The sequence below is a fragment of the Strix uralensis genome, chromosome 2 (assembly GCF_047716275.1).
Source record: "Strix uralensis isolate ZFMK-TIS-50842 chromosome 2, bStrUra1, whole genome shotgun sequence".
NCBI classification, from domain to species: Eukaryota; Metazoa; Chordata; class Aves; order Strigiformes; family Strigidae; genus Strix; species Strix uralensis.
This window is the reverse complement of record NC_133973.1, coordinates 111,477,123-111,500,512: the sequence shown is the minus strand read 5'-3', so window position 1 is coordinate 111,500,512 and position 23,390 is coordinate 111,477,123. Positions and strand designations below refer to the sequence as shown.

The 23,390-nt window shown below is 34.8% G+C and overlaps 1 protein-coding gene across 12 annotated transcripts in view; it reads left to right on the top strand.

Moving 5' to 3' along the window:
* Positions 1-23,390, top strand: part of NBEA (neurobeachin) — a 514,855-nt gene that overhangs the window by 435,331 nt on the left and 56,134 nt on the right. For all 12 annotated transcript variants that reach the window (XM_074859829.1, XM_074859824.1, XM_074859821.1 and 9 more), the window contains 3 exons: positions 33-173; positions 7,809-7,928; positions 18,680-18,832. In XM_074859829.1, coding sequence (XP_074715930.1) covers positions 33-173; positions 7,809-7,928; positions 18,680-18,832 — 414 coding nt within the window. The remainder of the gene's footprint in view (positions 1-32; positions 174-7,808; positions 7,929-18,679; positions 18,833-23,390) is intronic.

Genomic DNA, 23,390 nt, shown 5'->3' with positions numbered 1-23,390 from the left:
GATAATACATTTGACCTCTTCCCCCTTTGCAGCCTATTGGTGCTTTGAACCCAAAGAGAGCAGTCTTCTATGCAGAACGGTATGAGACATGGGAAGATGATCAGACTCCACCTTATCATTACAACACCCACTACTCTACATCTACTTCTACATTGGCTTGGCTTGTTCGTATTGTGAGTATTTCTGTACCCTGGTTTTTACTAATATATTTTTCTACAGCATCTCTTCTGTCACTTGCCACTATTTCAATTTTTTTAATGAAAGTACCTTTCTATCAAAATCTTATTGTTCTTCCCTACGTTAAAATCTCAGAAGTTCTCTAGATATACTGTGTATATTCATTTGTAGTGATCAGGGGGTCCCTCCAACCCAAACAATCTGAAATATGTTTAGACACAAAACTGTGGTGTAAGGTCACATATGATGAAGAAAATACATCTAAAACTAAATCCATCTAAAAAAAAAAAAGTCTCTACATAATAGAGAAACTGATACTATTCATATATTCATTATTTTTCAGCTAGGGACAGATATATGCAACATTAAAGAAAAATCTTTTGTAGAAAGCACATTAAACTGTGTCAAACTGAGAGGGGAATTATAGAACCAGTTTTATATTAAAGCAGTATGGAGTAATACTTTATGCAAATGGACAATGTTTCTCAATGGATTAATAACTTACAGTTTTCAGAAATGTAAAATTGTAGATTCTAACTTAAGCTGCTGTTTCAGTTCTGGAAACCTCATACTTAAACCCAATCTTCACAATCAGATCTAGGGAAGGTGGCCAAACTTCAAAGATAGAATGAATCTGAATTCAGTTTACATGTTAACACACTGAATTACAGAAAAAGGAGTGTTGATGAGAGACTGAAAGTTTAACAGAGAAACCCGAGTTAATGAGAAGTTGAGTCACTGTGTAATTACTGAACTTAAACTATACCCCGCCAATAAAAATCGGTTGCATAAGGTGTATTCTAAGTATGTTTTGCGCACAACCAAGCAAAGCAGAGCTGCACAAAGCTTGACATCTGATTTTTCACTCATCTCAGCTTCCCTTAGACATGTCCTGCTTTTCTGCTCAGAAGGGAAGAATTCATGTGTCTATGAGTTCAGGATATACTTCTTAACCCATGGGAAACTAAACGTTGATTACACTCCTATATGGGGTGATCACTGTACTCCTTTTAAATGTTGCTAAATTATTCATATACTGTGAATACATTTTATGGTTCACATGTGCTTCTTTGTTGCCTTAAAGTATATTAAAAACAGTGGGTTTATTTGCATGTTTATGTATTAATTTTGGCTGCTATTCAACAAAAGATCCCCTCTTGCTGTTTGGCAATTTCTTAGGTCTAAAAGTCTGCTTACAGGCTGAATGTACAACACACCAAGGAGTATTCATTTCCTGTATTAGGCTAATGCTGTGTCATTTTTACTACTGTTGTTTATGTAATACCGTAGGTGTTCTTGCTCTCTCTTTTCTGACCTAAAAGAGCGAGAGAACAAGGTCTCTGCCTTGATGGCCTTGCAATATAGACCTGACAAATTATTTTTGTTAGAGTGAACAATATATGTGAGAATAGAAAGCAGAAAAGGAAAGGCAGTGCTTTCCAGGGAAGAGATTGCTGATGGCAAGAAGGTGAAAACAACAAAGGGACAATTTAAATACGGGGCACACCTAGACAGGTATTCTAAAGGTTATTTAAATAGGAGTGACCATCAAAAAAAAGCAGTCACTAGTGGGAGAAGACAACAGAAGTGAGAGGGAGACAGACGTGGGGAAAGTTTAAAGCTCAGAAAAGGGAAAAAGGAAATAACATGATGAAATCGGATAAGGCTGCATACGGAAACCCAAAATAAAGATTTGAAAATAAGTGTGTATAGAGACAGGAAAAGATTATGGGGATTATAAAGTCATAGTGATCCTTAGAGAGATATTTTTGGCTACAAATTAAAGGATGAAAAATCCTAAGGGAGAAGATTATGCCAATGAAGTTGATAGATAAGGCTAAATCAGATTTCTGGAAGTTAAAGTAGGATTTCATGCTCGTGAATTTTTTGAGCTAGTGTTTTGGTATGAGTTTGCGAAGAAGACTGTGTAAGAACATTTTATAAAAGGCAAATTACAGTCTAGTGCAGGAAATTGACAATAAGAGATGCAGAGATTCAGATAGAAAAATGCTTTCAGTATTTTAAGGGGTTGAAGAATATTCATGGGAAAGGGTGTGTAACAGCAGAGCTTTTGGTAGAAGGTGACAACAAACAGAGTGAAAGAGAGGAGTGGAAAGTAAAATCATGGGAGAAGACTACATAGACCAAAGAATAAAAGAAAAGGGAAAGAAAAAAGAGAGAAATGGAGAGCAACCAAGCAAACAAACAAACAAAAAGCTATGACAAAGAGTATACTGGGAATGAGATAGTCTAGACAGAAACAGAACAAACCAGTATAGAGTAATGGGAATCCAGGGGGAGAAACTATGTGCCTAGGCATTTGGATTGGAGAAAACAGTAGTTTCAGTAGGAGAGGACCTTTCAGTCACTCTGAAGTATGTATGTATAGAGTTGTGTAATTGCCATAAAACCTTAAAAATTTTTTTGAATCTTGCTTTTTGGCTTTGACAGATGCAATCTGGTTCCTGTCAGTTCTCTTCAAAACATTGCTTGTAATATATTTCTGAGTCAATTCTCTGATAATCTGCTCCCTACTGCTTTATATTTCCCTCTGTTGCTTTCCTTTATCTGATATATCAGGCTACTTTTATAAAAGGCACTTTATGCCTTAGCCTCAGTTCTGTCCTGTTTAATCAAATTTGATATCATCAATCTCTGCCTTCATTTTGTCATTAATAAATTTTTCACCGGTAGTAGGGTTTTGAGTTCTTTTGTATACTAAGACTGTCCAGTAAAAATCCATCTTTAAAAGTGACCCATTTAATTATGTTTTCAAACATACGACAGTGGCTTAGCATATAATATGCTGAGGCTACTGATAATTGCAGCTAATATAATAATTTTAATATTAATTTTTGTTCTTCTGCCTTTCATTGTACTTAATAGAATAGGGTGTAATCCTTAACTGAAGCTGTGAGCTACTACTGCATCTGCAAAGCTTCTGTTTGTATTTTCTGTGAGCTGGTTGTACAAGTCTATGTGTGCTCCATTTTCTCTGTAAGAATGCTAGAAAAAAAATGAAGGCAGTTTCAGGATAAGCAATGGTTCAGCCTCACCAGGCCATATATCAGTTTGGTTATGGTCATTTTGAGGGTTATATAGCTGACCCTGAAACTTTCCCAAAGCAAGATAATGCATGCACCCTCCTTCTGTACAACCGCTCTACACACACACACATACATGTGTGCATGCACAAACTCATATGTGAATTGAAATTATATTTACCTGTACATGTATTAATTTACCTGTACATGTTTATTTAAACTAATCAATTGTACATTTCAGGTGACTACATCATGCTAGAATTCTGAAAGGTCAAGAGATAACCCTTTAATTAGCTACATAAGAAATGAACTGAGCCACAGCCTAGAAATATTTAATGCTATAATTACAAATGAATTCCACATGATCTCCAGAAACGTTAGGTTTATATCCAAAATCAACTGTTTCTTGAAAGTGATCAGCTTTCTTTCTAAATTGAGGGGTAGATTAAAGATTAGATAACTACTTTACAGAGGTAGCTAATGAATGTCAAAGTCTACCGTATTGTTGAGTTAACAATTGTTCAGGTTAACAATGATGATAAAAGTGAACAGAGAACGCCATGATTTATATAATAATGTCTTCCCCTCCTTTGAGGTGTAACTGACATCAAACCATGGTTAAACATTTTTGCACATCACACATCTTTAGATACAAACCCAAGAAATTCTGCTTATTCCGTAGGAGCCAACATCACCCACAAGTTTGCTTCAGCAAACAGAATAAAAAGTGTTCTGGGAAGGGATGCACTGTTCTGTTGACATAGTTCCATTTTTGTATAAATGAAATTAAATATTCATAGTTTATGGCTAGGTGACCTTACCACTTGGTTCAAGAGTCATTTTTTTCACATGCTTTCCATCTGGACCACTGAGTATATAAGTTGCAGAATGCTACATCAGAATGCCATATACTCCAGTGACTTGAATATCAACCTGAAAAGTAGACAGAAGAAACAGAAAAGTAGACAGTTGAATGAATTCTGGCTTGTATAATGTAGAATGTGAATATCAGCATTTTCTTCAGATTTTTGGGTGAAATAGACTAGAGTTGTGGTGCAATTGGATGCTCTCAGTAGTTGCTGTTGAAGAGGTTGTGTTTGTGTGAGTCAGTTATATCTTCATTGAAAGAGAGACCAGTATTAGAGAGCATGATTCTCTAAGGTGGTAGTTAAGAAGTTGTAGAGAATAATTGGTTTCCAGTTAATGTTACAATGACTAAGTACTTGTACAAGGTAGAAGAAATTCTGGATTTATTATGAGTCAGGTCTGATTTGAGCTGAAACCCCAATCTTTTGGTGAGATTCAAAGGTGGGGAAGACTTGAAACCCCAAATACTCTCTTTTTGTCCTCTTACAAATGACTGAAAAGACATTTTTGTTTGCCATAAGATGTCTTAGAATGACACATCCCTTCCTCCTCCCTCCTCTACTTCCACCATAAATGTTTCAAATGGGAGTAGGCACAGTTAAAAGGGGATGGAGGGAGAGAAGTGCTGTCGAACGGAAAAATTCCTTGTTCCCACAGCTCAAGCTTGTATTCATCGTAATCAAGTACCCCACAAATTTATCTTCTTGTTGGCAGTGAACAAGGCGTAAATTTTATTCAGAATATTAGGAATGAGCGAGATGGGGTTATAATGAAAACATTGTGCAGCTTTATAGCTTTCACAGCAACAAAACCTTTACATGAAATGACAGTAATCGGTATCATAGAGTAACAGTATTTAAATGAGTATATTGAATACAGATATGAATTGTATTTATATAACATAAGCACTTGACTTTCCAGAGAATAAAAATTACCTTAAAATTATGTGAGAGGTCTGAGATAAAGAAAGTGAAAGCTCTGAATTTCTTCTAAGGATTAAAAATCTAAAAAGATAGGCACAACAGGTCATAGCAAGATAGCATAATAGGGCACCCTGTAGTGCTCAGCTATTAAAAGTTTAATCCTTGATTATGAATTTTTTTGCTTTTGTATATTTGTCTCAGATGCTTATAAAATAATGTGGAATTGTGGATTAATGGAATTTTGGATTAATATTTTTACATAATTTACTGTAATGAAATAATTTTTCTGGTTTCTGCTTTTTTTTAAATCCATCAACTGCTTCTTATTTCAGAACCTCAGCAGTGACCCACAGTCTGCTTCACAATGATACTCACAACAAATTACACATATCTTACAAAGAAAAAAGTGATAGATAGGGGTTGGTAGAAGACAGAATTATTTGTGCTCAGATCAACAATGTATAAAGTCTTTTAGTATGGGTAAGCTAGAAAAGTAGCATAATTTGCAAAGATTGCTATTGCAAATATATACAGGGATCTGGGGGGGAAGAATTCAGTCAAAACCAAAATAATTCTAATGTTAAAAGAATTTATGTAAATTCAATATTAAAATGATAATATTAATAGGATTTTAAGATAAATTATTATAATCCAATTCCTGTGTATTTTGTTTGCCATTTGCTAGCTCTGGGTCCAAATCATACACTTTTTCATTTATATTTTACATGAAGTTCACTATATGGATCACTGTAAAATCTGGACACATAAAAACTTAATTTCTTTTCTTTCAGTATTTCAATTCATTGTGATACTTTTGTACTGCTCATCAAGTTCAGCTACCGTTAAATGTTAGTATTCTGTTCAAATTATAAACCTCTTCTTCACTTGACACACACTCTTTCAATAGTCACAAGTGCAAACATAGTCATTGTACAATGGGATTTAGGGTCTTCCAATAAGAAATGATATTGTGATGATTTGGTATTTAATTTAGTTATTTTTAATTAATTATTTAACACATATTAAGATTCTTTGATGGAAATAAATGCACTGATGAAAGTATATTTCTTAAATTGTTACCTATTATTTTGAATATATCTTTTAAAAATAAATCCCCAATGTATTTAGAGAAAAAAAAAATACTGAAAACCCCCCCACCATTCTGTTAGCGGTAGAATGTTTTGCATTATTATAATGAAAGTTATTCCATATTTGCACTGACAGACACTGAAAGATAAAATACTGTCCCTGGCTAAAAAAAAAATAAAAAAAAGTGTTTGTTCAGATATAAACAATTCCCTTAAGCTACTTCAAAGGTACTGGCATACTATGATGACAATAAGAGAGAGATCCCATTCCTTCTCATTTAGAGAGAGAAATTTAGAGTTTTTCTTGTCTTTGAAAAAAAGTAGCCTGTGTTGACTGTTGTGTATGATAGAAACAATTAATTAGGAAGACATGCGGAGTAAAGATTAGAGAAAGAATGGTCTCTGTAAGTCTGAATTCCCTCTTTTATTTTCCTTTTTGGATTCTTTCACTACCTTTGCATCCATGTTTTCCTTACGTATATTTTAATTGCTCCTAAATGCTATGGAAAATGAATTGCTTGAATCTTCTTTAATCTTGGGTAATTTAAACACAAGGTGTATAGTGTGACATAATTCCTATTAATGGAGGAGTTCCCTGCTTTGTTCAAAAGTTTCAGAAAAGGAGATAGAAGATACATAGAATAAAATGCAAAAAGCAGATGGGTAATACTGTAATAAGAATTATGATCTGGTTATTATGAATTGCTTTGATTAACAAAATTTCCAAATGATCAGGACATGCAAGGAAATAAATTTATATGTGAATTTAATGGAAGGCACACTTTTTCAAGCATTCGCCATCAGACTTTGGCAAAGAGAAAGACATAGTTTCCATCCATGTACACATATTGCCAAATATTAGTTGAATCAGAGAGCTAATGGAGTGGTGCTGGAAAACCAGGGAGTTGGCAGTGATCTCAGTATTCAGGTTTTGCTGTCAAATTAAGGATTTGGTCCCCTGTCAACCCCTTCCCTGCAGTGGAGTGCAGTGACATAAAAATGGGTTCTCCAGACTGTCTAAGACTTGAGCTCTTCCTACCCAAAGTTAATAGCTATTTCTATTTAGTAAGTATTGGGAGTGTGATTTCAGATAGAATTAGCAAAAGTAAAAACTCTAAATATTTCAGCTCTGTATCTCTGCCCCAAAGTAATGATAAAGCTAGATATCCTGTAACCATAGCCTGTCTCACAGTGACCATAGAGCCATTCTGCCCACCGTGAGGCAAAGTGGAACCTACTGAGCTCTTTTAAGTTAAATGAAAACAAAAGGAAAATCCAGGCAGGGGATTTTTTAAGATTTTATTTTGGCATACCATCTTACAAGGGGTAGGCAAAGCATGGTAATATAAATAACACAGAGGGTGTTTATGATGGTTGCAGTGAAGTAGGCAGCCATTGTGAACTGGAATTAAGCTCCATAGATCTGCCACTGATGAATAGTTAGTCTTATGGAAGAGTGAATATATAAAATAACCTTTCCTGCCAGAACTCAAGATCTCTGTGTGTGTAAAATGTGTTATTGCCAATAAATGTACTAAGATATTCAGTACAAATACCTATGCATAGATACAACTAAGGTGCCATATTTTTCTTTAATTCTGCCTTTATGAAGCATTTTGGTCTGCAACAGTAATTTGGATTTTGTTAGAAACCTGCTGCATGATTCCTTTTGCTGTTTTCTTAATCCGTCTTCATTTCGCTGACTACAGGAGCCCTTTACAACGTTCTTTCTAAATGCAAATGATGGCAAGTTTGACCACCCAGATCGAACCTTCTCTTCAGTAGCCAGGTCTTGGAGGAACAGCCAAAGAGATACCTCAGATGTGAAGGTAATATATACATTAAATAAATCAATAAATGTGCATTTTCATTTATGGTCTTTTGTTTTATGTAGGGACAAAGAGGGGTTTATATTTCATATCTTTATATTTAGTACACTAGATATAGTTTAAATAAAAGGTAGATGTTACTAAGATTATTGTTCTAACAGAAACCATCAAAGATTCTTTGAAGTTGAGTGGACAAAAGGTGTTTTGTTTTTAGAGAAAAAAAAAAAACTAACTGATCTAATTTAGATCAGATAATCAGGAGATGGAGAAAAGCCCAATAAATTGTTCTTTCCTGCTGTTAACTCAATATTTGGCCCACTCCATAAAACACAGCAGGAATTGGATTTGACCTTAAAGTGTCATATTGTTATAGCTTGCCTAGCTCTGGGTTTGCATTGCCTGGGGCAATTAATAAAGCATTAATGACAAGACCCATTAAAAATGTTGGCTTTTCTGTACAGCTCTAGCTTTTACTTGAATGTGCCTGGGGATATTATGCAACAATACACATTAGATTAAAACAACTTCTACACGATATACAGAAACAGCCGGAGAGCAGGGTGATTTTACTGTTGTTATTCCTTACCTATTGTTAAATACAAAGGGTTATTGTTCATATACATAGGACCTTATCAGAAAGAACCCAAAATCTAATAATATTTTGAATAATATGGTCCTTTCATGATTCTCATTTTCTAGTAATGAAGTACGCAAAAGCTGCAGTATACCATTAATTGTTCTTTTTTTTATACTTAATTTTAAAGTGAATATGTCTCTCTTCTGTTTTGATACTGCCACTCATACTAGGAAATGCAAAAGTCAAGGTCACATTACCATTATATTTTTCACTTAACTTGACAAAAAGAGAAGTATATTTGTCGTTTTGTTTTTATTCCAGAGCTCCTGTTTGCATAAGTATTCCAGCAGTCTCAGAAGTGTATGTGGACAAACTATGTTGTTATTATTCAGTTACTAGTTAGAATAACAAATTGTAAATTGTATGGCCATCTTAACATGTGGGAGAAAATGCTTTTTAAAGAAAAGAAATTAACGTAAAACTCTTAAAACGCATTTCATGTTTATTTGTGCTCCCCTGGAAATCAGTAATATTTTAAGTACTATCACTGTTACCTTTGTAAGAAAAACAAAGGAAATTTCAGAACATGGAAGGAATTTGAATTAATATCTACTATATATGAAAAGCAGCCATTTCTTCAAATTCAGAGTGCTGACATTTTGATTTTTCCCTTTCAATGAAATCTGGTTTTCCTGGAATTCCACCAAAATATCTGGGAAAATGGCTTCCTAAGAGTGGGGCTGAAACAAGAGATAAGAGCCTTAAACTGAGGAATAGGGGAAGACAGTTGGAAGTGACTGTAATCTTCTTGTCTGGCTTTAGTACTCAGGAGGAGGGCAGTTATATACATGAAGGCATTGCAAAAGATAAAGGAATATCTGTGGACAGACTGAGGGATGGTATTCAAATAGGGTATATAATTAGTGAAAGGATTGTTCCTAAACTAGCAACCGAACGCATTATCAGTAAAAAAGAGCTGAAATATTTGTATGAAAATACCAGGAGTCTTGTGAACCAAGTGGGGGTAATTTAAACTGCTGCTCCCAGCTATTGCAAGGATGTGGGAATTATGGAGGGATAAGAGTTGCATTACAAAAATGTATTTGTATTTTAAAATGTCAAGTTATTAAAATAAAACAAGTATTAAAAAGATGTTCAAAACCAGATACCTTCAGAAAAGGAAGGCAAAAGGTGAAGATGTGGGTTAGTTATGTACTTTAATGTCACTGAAAGTATAAAAGGGAGTTGGGGATAACTTGGATAAAATAGTAACAATTAAGGGTCAGAGTTGCACTGGGGAAAAGATTGTAAAATAATGTATTCTAGAATACATTTGGGAGTCTGCTGTAGAGACCCAGAGTCAGATTTAGATATATATACATTTCTGTTATGCCATTAGAAAGAGAAATACTACTTGAAGCTAAGTCATTACAGAAAATCTAATATGGGAGGCACAGATGAGGTATGTTAGCCAATAAATGTTTTCTCCAGATAATCCCTGACCTGTCTGTTCAGGGATACTTTAGGGATTAAAGATGCTGTTTAAAATACAGTTTTGTTAATTAATGAAGATACAGGGAAGGTGGGTTTAGAAATTAACCTTGAATTGATTTATTATGAGTTGATTCATCTTAAGATAAAAATAGATAAACAAAAGCAGATTCAAAGCTGAATCTTTAAGGGATGCTAAAGCAAATAGAAAAAGTTCATCAGCTATCTAAATAAAAAAGTAAAAAAAAGGTAGAAATGAGAGGAGTTTTTTTAATGTATTTAACACCATCATTCAATGTATTGCATCATCAAATTAATTTGTTATATATTAATACAAAACCACTACTGGAATAAGTCTACTGAAGTACACTTCAGTAGTCTAAGCAATATATGTCAATGCATTGCTGTTTTATGTTCAGTTGAACAGGGAAACTTGAAGATCAGCAGGATGGCAGAAAGCTTGTAGTGAGACCGAAGCTATATCCTTAGCATTATAACAGCTAGAATATCTCATGGCATCTAAATTCCACATGAAACAGTCTGATTAGTCATTCGTTTCAGAGCTCTCATGTTCTTGGAGAGCACAAGTTTTTTGTTTTTTCATTGTTCTGTTTTTTTAGTATGTATTCATGCTGGATAAAACAAATTCTTAGTGCTTTCTTTGCTGGGAACTAGCTAGTGGAAGGATATACCCAAACTGGAGGGAGCCATAAGAAGAGCAGCAAATGTGTTTAAGGAGTTGGATACAGGAAGAAAAATGAGTGTATGTGTGGGGTAATTAATGTCTAAACGTGAAGACATGGTAACATAAATGCTATGAAATATGCAAACATATGAAAGGGAGAAGAATTGTTTGTCAGGGAACGAAGAGGTAGACCTCAGAGGAAAGGGATCAGAGTTGAAAAACACTTACTTAGCTAACAGAGTATGAAAAGTTAAAGTGAAATTGAGTATTCTGAATTTGAATATCCTCACAAGGGGAAGTACTAAACCCCTTAATTCTGAAGCTTCTTAGAAACATAGACTGGCAAAGCACTGAAAAAGCATCAGGGACAATCATGAATTGGCAAGAGGATGTGCTAGCTGACCCTTTAGGCCCTTTCCATTTGTAGAGTCTGTGTTTCTTAGTGATAAATCAAGAATGAGTATAGCAGCTAATTGTTGCTGTTGTTTGTTGCTTAAGATCTTAATGAACTGCATTTCTCAATGTCATGACAACAGGCCCAACTTTTCCCTGAGGCCTTGGAGTTCATTCTGCAAAAGGATGGGAAACTGAACTATTATTAATACTACAAATACCTCATTTTTTCAGATCAGTTGTGCTACTGCTTGGAATGCCTTACAGGCTTTTTAAGCATTTTAATCAAGTTTTCAGGAACTGGAAAAGCAGTGAGGTTTGGGGAATCACCAAGAAACCCCCTCAAAATCTCTACTCATTTTGCCCACTGTCCTAAGAACTGCAACCACTGTCTTGCACAACAAAAGACCTTCACCTCTGAGAGTGTGAAACATCCAAAAATCCATGTTCAGCTGTCTGGCATCTTGTAATATTTATCTAGCAGTCCTGTGAGAAAGTAGATAGTGTGCAAAAGAGAAGATGTATAGAGCTTGTGTGAGTACAAAACCTTAAAGCATGTTCACTGTCAAAGTGTTCTGCATATTTGTGTAGCTTCTTCTGGCTGCACACACAGTTATAAATGGGGGTCTTTGGCAGTGTGGATTCCCACACAATATACATGCTGTGAATTGTTTTCCCAGTCTAAAGATTTTTGAATCTTTATAGTAAATATTAGGTGCGTGGAATATGGACTATCCGTCAAAGTAGCAAACTTTGAAAACTGTTAAGAATAGCAAGTGTTCATTATTCATGTATTCCTTATCATATAGTTGAAATTCATCTGAGCTGCTTTAAATACTTTTAATCTCTGATCTCACTAATCTCATTAATTACTGTGGCACAGGTTATAAAATAATTTAAAAACAGTGTGTATAATGAATTAATCTGACATTCTTCAATGGTGTCTATTGTAAGATGGCCACAATTTTTGCTTTCAAGTACTGTATTAAATAATCATATGAATTGCCTAAATTCTTTATTAGCAAGGTCTAATTAAAAAAATACTTTCAAAATTAATTTTTTTAGGAAAGTAAAATCTGTATTATGATTTCTTTCATCAGTTATTGTTTAAGAAAGAAGACTATGAGGTGCTTTATTCTTAAGTGCTTAAGTCACTTCTGAAGTAGGTCAATTTTAACTAGTAAATTCAGATTTTTAAGCAATGCAGACACTTCCCACAACAGTGTTCTTTTGCAGTCTCAACGTAGTTTTAAAAGAAACATCCAAACCACTTTTAAGAAATTCTGCATTAAAATTTAAAAAACAAATACCTGATATTTGCAAAAGAACTTACATCTCTTTAGGAAGCTGCAGTTCTGTGGGTCAGTCTCCTTTTTTCACATACATGTGTCTTCTCTGGCTGTCGCTCTCTCTGTTCCCCCTTTCTCCCTTTCCTTTCCTTCCTTCCTTCCCTCTATCCCTTTGTGTGTGTGTAGTCTCCTCTGGAACTAAATTGTTTCACACTGAGCGAATGAAAATAGGGCTGTGGCAGTAGTTTGATCAGTCTGAAAAACAAGCTATAATTACTACATCTTGAATTGTGGAAAAAGGTACACTACCTTTGAAAAATGTAGTGTATGGTACATCATTGCTTAATATATGATTATCTACATAGACAATTTTGTTCCTTTTGTTGGAGCTGGTTTGGTTCATTTTCAAAGAAACCTGTTCACCTAGAGTGGCTGAAGCAGAATTAATATGGTATGTGCTATGTTAGGGTGGTAACACACAAGTGAGAACCTGCATAACAGAGTTTACTTTATTGTGTCTCCCTTTCTCAACATTGACCTTCTACTGAGATAATCAGTACAAGCTGGAGGAAGAATGAACGTTCATGGAGTGACCTTTGAGGAAGCAAGTCACCCGGAAATGACCATAACTTGGCCAGTCAGCTTTCACATTTTTTCCTTTTCACCTCCCCCCTGCTCCAGTCTCTGGTAACACTGACTTCCCCAGAACCTCCTGTTCAGGCACTAATCTTTCCTAATGCCTCTCAAACTTGTTATATTACTTTTTGAATAGTGTGTTTAGAAGTTAGAAAGGTAGCTCTGACAAAATGTCATTAAGGTGCCTTAGTGTGAATTAACACAGTTAATGGAGGTACTCATGACTGACTCATTGACCCAGTACTAGGCTCTTGTGGAATTAATGGATGCCAGGGGATCAACCTTTTGGGAGGAAAAGAAAGAAAGAAAAAGAAATGGCAGCTTTAAAACCTTGAAGTGAAATATATTAGAAAAGTGAAAACGTCTGGGTTGGATTTGATTTCATTGGGAGGCCATAAAATGGTATACCCTTAGCAAAACATATTAAATAGAAACGTCAGATTTGATGCAAGTGGTGTACAATTATGATAGTGTTAATAGTGGTCCTCTATCACCCCAAGACATATTTTTAAAGTTTAATTTCTCAGCAGCTTGGATTTGTCACAGGCTTGTAAATTAGAAAATGCATTTGGGGATGTTTTCTTATATAAAGACACAAGGCATATAATACTGTTAACTATACCTTGGGGTTTTAGTATAGCTATTAAAATAAACTAGAGATCACATTTACAGACAAGAAATGTCTGTTATAATACTCATTTTACTTTTTTTTACACCCCTCAGTAGCTTTACTGCATCGTTCTTCGTCTGAGAAGAGCCAAGCTTCTCGGGCAGTTTGAAAGGTAGCTGACTATTAAATGATAGAAAGCTAACCTATCTTATTAGAAGTGTGAATGAAAGGGGAGCAGAGGAGGTTACCAGCTTGTGAAATGTCAGGGACAACTAGACAGAAATTACTGCAAATAGGTTTAGATCACTAGAATCCCTATTTTTATTAACTCTTTGAACTCTAGATATTTATTGTGGTAAGAAATTACCCATGACAGGTTATGTAGTCAGAAAGATTTATTTAGAACCTTTGATATGTTTTGGCAAGAGCAAAGAAACCAATAAAATTTACGGAATTGTATCAATTAATGCAAAGTTATATATCAGCTGAATGGCATACAATAACAATATGCATCTAAAATGCTTAATTGGTCTCTGAATATTTTAAAAATACCAGGCTTTTTAAAAATATTGATCTTCTGTGTCTTTTCTTTGCACTCCCTCATTTTATGCCTGCAAACTGATGCAACTTCTGGGGCAGCTTTTTAATGTTCCTATTTTTGATATTTTCCTTCATGTCTTGCTTTACACTGGCTGAGTCAATGTTTCTAGTGTAGGAAGAAAATATTTTGAGATTTGTCTTTCATGAACATTTTTAGCTTGAAACATAAACTTCTCAAAATCATGGTAGCTTCAAACAAGCATTCCTTTGCATAGACCTGGCTTTGCTTTGACCTTTTACCTCTAGTGCCACTGAAAGTGCAATAGGAGTTTTAAGGATCCCCTTATCAGCTATTCTGTCTGTCAAGTGGAAAGCAAATTGGGAGACAGAAGGTCCTCTGTGTCCCATCCCCTGGTGTAAATACCATCCCTGAGATACATTTTTCCCTTGCTAATTTCTGAGTCTCCTTGTTCCTGTCTTCCAGAGGAATTTAACAATGACCCTTCTAAAGTATGAAGCTGGTGATTTGCAAGAAGCTATGTTGTATGGCAAATTACACTGTGCATAAAAATGAATGAGAAATAGCAGATCCTGTCAGAAAAGCATGCAATCTTAATCTCTGATCTAAAGACCACAGAGGTTGATAAAAACATTTATTTTGGCTTCTGTGTGATGAACGTGTGATAAAATATAACAAGGCCAAAGTATATATAGGAGTAAATTAAGTTATGCACTTTTTAGGAATAATTCTACTAGCTAATTTGGGGAGGTTAAAATAATATTTTACATATCTGTAACTAAAACTTAAACAATGTAGCAATACAGAAGGTAAAATCATTGTCCTTCACTCAGATTTTTAGGAGCTGAAAGGGTGTAAAGCTGGTAGGATAATGCTTTCCAAACATGTAATAAACTATGAAAGAGAAAACAGTAATTTGTTCTCTGTATCTGGGATGGATTGATAGCTAGGACAAGGGAAAATGGACTTAGATTGTGTAAAGAAAAATTGAGGCCAGGCATTAGGTAAAACTTCCTCAGATGAAGAATACTGAAGTCAGTTGATGGAAGGATTGTGGAGTTCCTGTCACTCCAATTCTGGGGCAACAGGGTAGACAGATATCTGTCAGGAAAGATGGTATAGCTGAACCTCTTCTGGAGCAGAGGAATGGGCAAGGTCATCTCTCCAAATGTGACCCTGGAAACAGATATTTGATGTATCTGTTCCTTGTCCTTAACAGTAAAAGCACCAAGAGAGCTGTCTCTCTCTAGCTATAATCTTTATTAGAATATGAACTGGTACAAGCCCACTTACGAAACAAAGAAAACCCAAACTCTGTCTGAGAAAAATGTAAATAGGTTTTGAAAATAACTCTAGCCCTTGCTAGTGTTATCCTTTCCTTCATTCTTGTGTTCATTCTTGCAATTTTCAGTGACTTCTTGGTTAAAGCAATTCTCACTGGGCCCCAGTTGTCATCTTGCTGTCTCTGCTGAGGTTCACTCCTGTCTGCTCCTTCCTTTTCCCAGCTCCCAGGCTCTGTCCTTGCTGTGTGCTCTGTCCTTGTTAGTCCCTTCTCTCTCTGCTTCTCCCAGCTGTACTTCTCCAAGTGAAGCACGCTTAGGGGCCCTGGGGAACGAAGTATTCACCTTTCCATCCTCACCCAGCACCTGCCATTGGCATGAGGTAGAAGAGACAGCTTCTTTATTTTTTCACAGTGGAATAAACAGTGAACACATTAAAAAACCCCTTTCTATCACACTTCTCTAGATTGTGTTTTCCATGCTTCTAAGTAGCTACACATTTTGAAGATTTTTCCAAATGTTAGCAAGTTCGTACCTACAGCGTGTCACAAGTTTTCATAGTGGATCTATGTTTTAGTATATTTTCATTCATTCTCTAGAAATGAGAAGGGGATGGATTTATCTGAGTGGTTTCTTAGTCTAATTAATAGTGGAGACCCCAAAATTACAAGGGGAATATCAAAAGCTACCAAAGAAAACGGAATGGTTAATGCAAAGTATGGGAAATATGTCAGTATCTGGGAAAGGTCACATGCAACATTGTTTGTATCTCAAGAAAAGGTTCAATTCATGCTAAATAGTACTCAAAAAAGCAAACAAAATTGTGCTAAAAATAACATCGAAGAAACTTTTGAGACTATAACAAGTGGATTTATTAAATTTTTTTGAAATACTGTGTTTAGTTTCATTACTTTGACAAAAAAAAAAAAAAAAAACAGGAGAAGTGTAACTGAAATGATTAAGGTTCTAGAGAGAGTGTTATTTGAAGAGGATTTAGAAGTCTGGCAGTGGTTAGTTTCCAGAGCACAGGAATAAGACAGGTCAAACTAAACACATACAACACAATAAATCTTATGAAGAAAGTTAATCGCATGCTTTCTATTTATGTTTTCTGTTATACCAGACAAGGGAACATTAAATTACACTGAAAGCAAATAGCAACAAAGATAAAATTACTAAATGGAAATACCATTAAAAATATTTAATTACTTAAATCCCTTTGTTTCAAGATACCCCTGAAGTCAGAACTTTAGTAGAATTCAGTTAACGCTACATGTGTCTCTAGGTAGCACAAATCTTTCAGATACGTTAGATGTAAAAGTTCACAATTAGATCCTAGGTCATTTAAAACTGAAAAAGGAAATTTAAGAGTTAACGTATCTTTGATGGGATCAAAAACTTGCTTGCTATTTGACATTGCAGGTTAGTACACCACCATGTTGCATAAAAAATGGTGATAATTAAAAGCAGTGGTATGCGTTTCAAGGCTTTTATACAAAATAGAAATAAACTTTGCTTACTTTTTTCCTTTAATAAGTTCTGTTTCGTTTGAATATTGACGTTTAATTCAATTTTGACATTAATATTTCATCATTCTGAGGTCCTTATGACTGTTTCTTTTCTTTAAGGCAATGCTTTTAGTTTGTCAGTGATTTCTATGGTAGCACATGTTGGGTTTTGGCCAGTTTTTAGTCCCAAGTTAGTAGTAGTTTGTTGAGCTCTAGAAAGATTAGTGTCTAGTTTTCTCCAACTGTGAGGATCATTCATTCTTCTTCGGGCTTCATTAGAGAACACCTCGGGAATGTGAGAGTTAGAAATACTCTGAGTAAATTAGAGGTATATGATGAAATTTAGGATTGTCAGTAAATTTTTTTTTTTTTCTTTTAACCTTATAGGATATTCAGGATTGCTTTTAGTTTGACTTTGCTCTAGCAACTATTTTATTATTTACTGCATGTATTTTTTTTTTTTTTTTAATTACAGCTCATTTCATAATGAGCTATTCAAGCTCAGGCATGTCTCACTTGGTTAGTGTTTTGCACTGGTTAGATATTAATTGGCATTGCATTGTAGTCTAATCTGAATTCAGACTGTTTATAGTATGTTAAAAATGATGTAAAGAAGCAAGTAAATTGCCTCTCTGAACATACTTAAAATTGTAACATAAATATTCTTGGTTTTTTTGAAATTTAAATTAATAAATTTGGAACGACCATCTATGCTTTAACTGCTCTACTCTCTATGGAGTTGCAGATCAGATTTAATTAGATAAGTTTGTGTCTGCAGTGATTTTTTTTATGCTTCTCATGTCTGCAGCCTTTGAAAGGACCACAAAGAGACTCAAGTTTCAGGTGCTGTGTCATCAGTTTTGATCATGTTACACAACTGAATGCCATAATGCTTTTAACAATGTAATTTTGTGAATTTAATCCATATCTGGATATTAGAAAAGAGATAGCGGGCTTTAAAGCTTTTTTGTTATTGCAGTTCAATACTTATTGCTAAAATGATAGCAACAAATGGTGATATTTATGTCAAAATGCCTTTCTATTTAGCTATCCTGGAAACTGGGAAAAACTTCACACTCTAACTTATCTATAATGTATTAATACACTTCAGATGATCTTTGCTACTCAGCTATTGATCTTTCACAGTTTAAATATCATGTATTACTGTTTTAAGGACATTTGTTGTACTGACATTTCTATATCCATGTATTTTTGAATTTTTCTTACAGTAGAAAAATTAATTCACCCTGAATTTTTTTTCCTTATATAGGTTATCAAATTGCCAACTTTTCTTATGCAATTAAAGAATATAGAGAAAGTAAAATCAAGACAGTATATCAGCAACTTTTTTTTCCCTTTTAAATAGTGTAGTTAAATAATGATTACAAAATCCAACATATTTATAGTATTGAAGGCTTAGTATACACTTTCTTGTACCGGTTATTTTGAAGAGATCTCCTTTATTGATATGCACTGCTGTCCAAAGTTATCCTATTCATAAAACCAGATATGGGAAAAACAAAGACTGAATATTTCATTATGAAAAATATGTTTGACCGTAAGTACAAGAAAACATACTATAAAATTTCTTAAACAAGTGCACAGAAGCATAAACAAAACCAGGAATGCTTTAATGTGTACTACAACAGAGCCTGATTCTGGCAGCACCATTTAGAATCTCTGTATAAATGTGAAATCTCATTGTGTGTTTTCTCCTTGCTAGGAGTTAATTCCAGAGTTTTACTACCTACCAGAGATGTTTGTCAACAGTAATGGCTATAATCTAGGAATCAGGGAAGATGAAGTTGTTGTGAACGATGTTGATCTCCCCCCATGGGCCAAGAAGCCTGAAGACTTCGTCCGTATCAACAGGATGGTAAGCTGCACTTTAGTTCAGCCTAAGTAAGAAGTTCTGTGTTTTAACAAGCTAACCTAATGCTGGTTTTCATCTCCTTGTAACTAGATTTACAGAAACAAAATAAAAAATGAAGGAGGATTTGTATTCTGTCTTGCTTGACAGAACCCTTTATTTTACCCCGGATTTTCCTTCCATGTGCCCAAATCATGGAAAATGAAATTCAGTTATTTACTCTCTCATGAGAAAGCATCAGATGGGCATGAGCTGGACAATACAGGATAGCCTGGAAAATTTAAGTCTGTTCCTCCTCACCACCTTCTACATCAAAAAATAAAAGGTTATTATAAATGCTGGTATCCTGCAAGATATATTATATTTCTTACTCGACTGAAGCTATGCACTATGAAGATACACATCAGGGATGAGCTGGAAGTGTAGAAATATGAACATAAGCCAACAACTGCGAGAAATTTTGCAAAAGAACTGCTCTGATGTAAAACACCAAGTCTGCAGAATTTAAGCATGAAAACCCATTTATCTATGTTGTATATATTTTGCTTTAATTTGATAGATAATGATTTTATTAATGATAGAGTTAATACATAGTTAATGCTTCTAGTAATTTTTAGGAAAAACAAGGTATATTCTGATGTTTTGGCCAGCAATAGTTCAATTTATGGTATTGTCCTGGAAATGGATCTTTCTTAAAATGCATATTGCTTGTCTTGCTTATAGAGTCAGGACTATACTTTCAATAAGCCATGTGTTTCTATACAGTTGCAGAACTGTTCAGCTTGTGCATTACTCCCTACAGTGCTTTTGTTGTAGGATTATAAGTCTAGCAGTGTTGCTTTTCTTCTAATCAGTTTGGCAATTTAATTTCAAGAACTGTCTATTTAAAGAAAATTGTTCTTCAGGAGTTGATAGAAAAAATAGCCATTTGAAGTTTGAAAGAATAGAAGAATATTATAGAAACAAACCTACTCCTAGATGTATATGATTGAGAAGTGTCCTCCATTTAGAAGAGTAAATGGCTTGACATATGTACAGCAGTCTCCTAAGGAAGTAATAGCAAGCTATCACTTGAGACATACAAAATGAACTACACAAAGCATGAGAAAAGTGTTCCAAGGAGTGGTCCTTTGTTGGCAGGAAGAAGCTGAACAACATTTTCCTTCTTTTTCTTGGCTGATTTATCTTATAGCTGCATACATTATAACATTCTCAAAACAAGTAATTGTCACAGCTGGTGGCAATAAATTCAAGTGCAATTTTACTAGCAAAGAAGGAGGTGGCCTCAAAGCTCCATTAGCATTCTGAAGTGTGGGATGCACAATCACAGCTACTCCAGAGTGCCCGTGTCACTGCACAGAGCCCTTTTTTGGACTGCGGTTGTGGCTAAACCCAAACTGGGTGCAGGAGTAAGCACACTAAAGTTGACCAAGAGGTTTAGTTTTGACATCTGTAAGAACAGAAGTCTGATACCTTACTGAAAAAGGATAAACAAGCTGCCACCTATTGGGGAATATAATGAGAGATGCATATTAATAACTCCCTTCAGGAAATTTTATAATGAATATTCCTTCTTGTATCCTAAATTGTGTTTTCTCCATCTTTCCTTTCCACGAAGATGGAATGATTAATAGCAGGATAAAAGGCACTATGTGATAAGAGATCACTTGAAGAAAAGCTTTAGTTTTAGTTTATTTGATTTCTCTCATGCAATTTCTCTTTTTAGAAAATAGCATAGAAGCTCTCTACAGAAAACTTTTGTGCTGTTGAAGAAAACAGCTGCTTGCATGAATTTAGGGTGTAGCATTTATGCCTCTTCAGGACTGTACTTTCAAGAAAGACCAATAGTTACAAGCTGGAAATACCTTTTAAATATTAAGCTGTAACAGCACTAATGACTGATTCCATACATGTGTAAGTATGCTCAGACTGCCAATAGACAGACAAACTGATGTTAAGGTTCAAGTACTATTAGAATTACAGGCTTCAACTAATTGAGTACTTCTCAGATTTCTAAAATCAGAAATGATCTCACTTATGTATCATACCCTTCCTATACAGCATCATGCTGTTATTATACAGTTTTGCCTGGAGGCAGTTTACGCATGGCCTTTATTCATCCCAGCATCTACTTTTAGCAAGAGCATGATCAACAGCTAAAATTCAGTTCTACACAGATACATGCTATCTTCTAGTGAACAGTCTGGTGAAGTTCACAAATGATAATAAGGTTGGGAATTGCGTAGAAACCAGGAGAAATAAGCATAGATTTATTTGAATTAGATGCAGAAAATACACTCGAAATCACCTTGGGAGGAAAGAATTAAAGATATTCAATAGGAAGCAGAAGTCTGGAAAAAAAATAGTACCAAAAATAGACCAGTAGCGAGGTAAGGGTGACAATGAGCAGCAATTAGATTAGATAAAACTCTGTAATTCTATATTCACCAAAAATAAGTGTATTTTGATGCCATCTATGGAGAATCATTGCATCACAGAGGATGTAAACAGTTGTATCTGTGTATAGTCCTTTTGAGACTGCACCTGGAATACTGAATTCACTTCTGGGAGACTAGAAGACAGAAGAAGTATTCACATTTGGATGGAGTTCAGAAGATAGTAACAAAATGAATAACTGGGATGTTTAAAGAGCATGATATATGCATAGTTTTTTATAAAGCTTATAATAAATTAACAAGTAGCTAAAGAAGGATAATCTCTTTCACAAAAATGCAGATAGTATGTGTAGTAAGAAGTAATGGAATTACGTTTTCAAAGTGTAATAATTTTTCAGAAAACTTCCTCACATAGGGTTTTATTAGCACATACAGTGAACTGCCAGTACTCTCTCGTTTTGGTCACTAGAACTAGACTGTTCAAAGTAAGGAACAGATATAAAAGGATTGGAAAGTTTGACATTCTCTACCTCATGTCTGATTCCATGTTTTGAACTGGCCAGCAGATGTATTATTCAGTTAGGTCATCCCCAGGCCAAGCTTTGGCTGTTATACAAGAATCTATCTTGAGAAAAAAAACAGCCTGGGTGTGGTGCTGACGTGTAAAACACAGCAAGCTTGTGCAAGCCTGGAATTTCTACAGCAATTTAGCAAAGCAAGTAGAGAACACGTTTGCAGGAAAGCCACAGAAAATTGAGGAATATTTCAAGTAAATGTTGTCCTGATCCCTTGTCTAATGAAATCAGCAGTAGTCATTTCATTTCAGTGGAAAGGATCCTGTGTGATACTGTGTAACATACAGTGGGATCTTGTTTTTGCTTGCTGCAGGCATATATAATGTGTAATTTAATGTGGGAGTAAATAAAAATCCTTATATACAGCCAACTTGCACATATATGAATGTGAGCATTTTCTTTAAATAGCAACAAGACGTTCAGCATTTCATCCTGAGATTTACCAAAGCAAGTAGAGAACAGCCTAGAAAACATCACAGAGGCACAGTGACACAAATCAGCGTAATTTAACCAATTGGTTAACAAACTTTACTAAAATTCTGTACAAATTAATAAATGGCAGGCAGGGTTTTAGTGTTGTTTTAGTTGCTTGTTCAGCTGGGTGTTGTACACTTAAGCTAAACACAGGAATGGAAATGAAAATGGTTTTCCATCAAAAGAGATTCCTTTAAACTTATGAAAATTAGGCTTACTATAAAGACCAGAAAAGATATTCAGTCAAGTTACTTTTAAGACTTATTACAGTAGCTTCTAAAGCACTCAGTGTATACATCAGGGATTGTTGTAGCAGTTTTATTTATCCAAACAAAGCTAGACTGATTACTACGGAGTTACTCATGAAACATTAATAAAGCACTATGTTCAATGCTAACATGATTATGGTCTGACCTCGGCAATGGCACAAAGGACAGAGGCAGAAAGTGTCCCTGATAACATTACCCTAATGCAGGGCTCATCAATCATAATCTCCCAGTTTACCAGGAAAAAAAAAACCCACGCATAAAATGTTCCACAGATGTGCATCTGTAGTCCTACTCAGCCTCTCAGTCCCCACAGACTTAGAGCGGTCCTGAGAGCCAGAAATAGAACAGATTCAGTCAGTAAGTCAAGCATGTTAAATCAAGGCAGGGAACACCACTGTGAAACACTGAAGCAGAGCTTTTATAATAAGCATTCTTTAGTTTTGAAACAAAAGATGCAAGATTGTGTAATTCAAAGTTAATTATGATGATATTTTCATTATGGCTTATGCACATATTAAATTACAAATTACAGTGTTGAGTAAAATGCATTCACTATAAATCATATTTTTGAGAGACTAAACTGTGTCCTGTTTTTGTTATACATATTTTGTTCCTATTACATAACTTACTAAGATTGAATTTTCTTTCTGTCTTTGAATGATTTATTTGCACTCTTCTGCTGCCAATTACATTTTTGTACAGTTCCCTGGCTATTCAGAAGCATGCATAGTATTTCATAATTAAAAAGCTTCTTGAATAGTCATTAGAAATGTCTATTATGAAATCTCTGTGCTATGAGGATATGGAAGATTTATCATTTATCTTTTCTCCTCACCATTGAGAAGCAGTT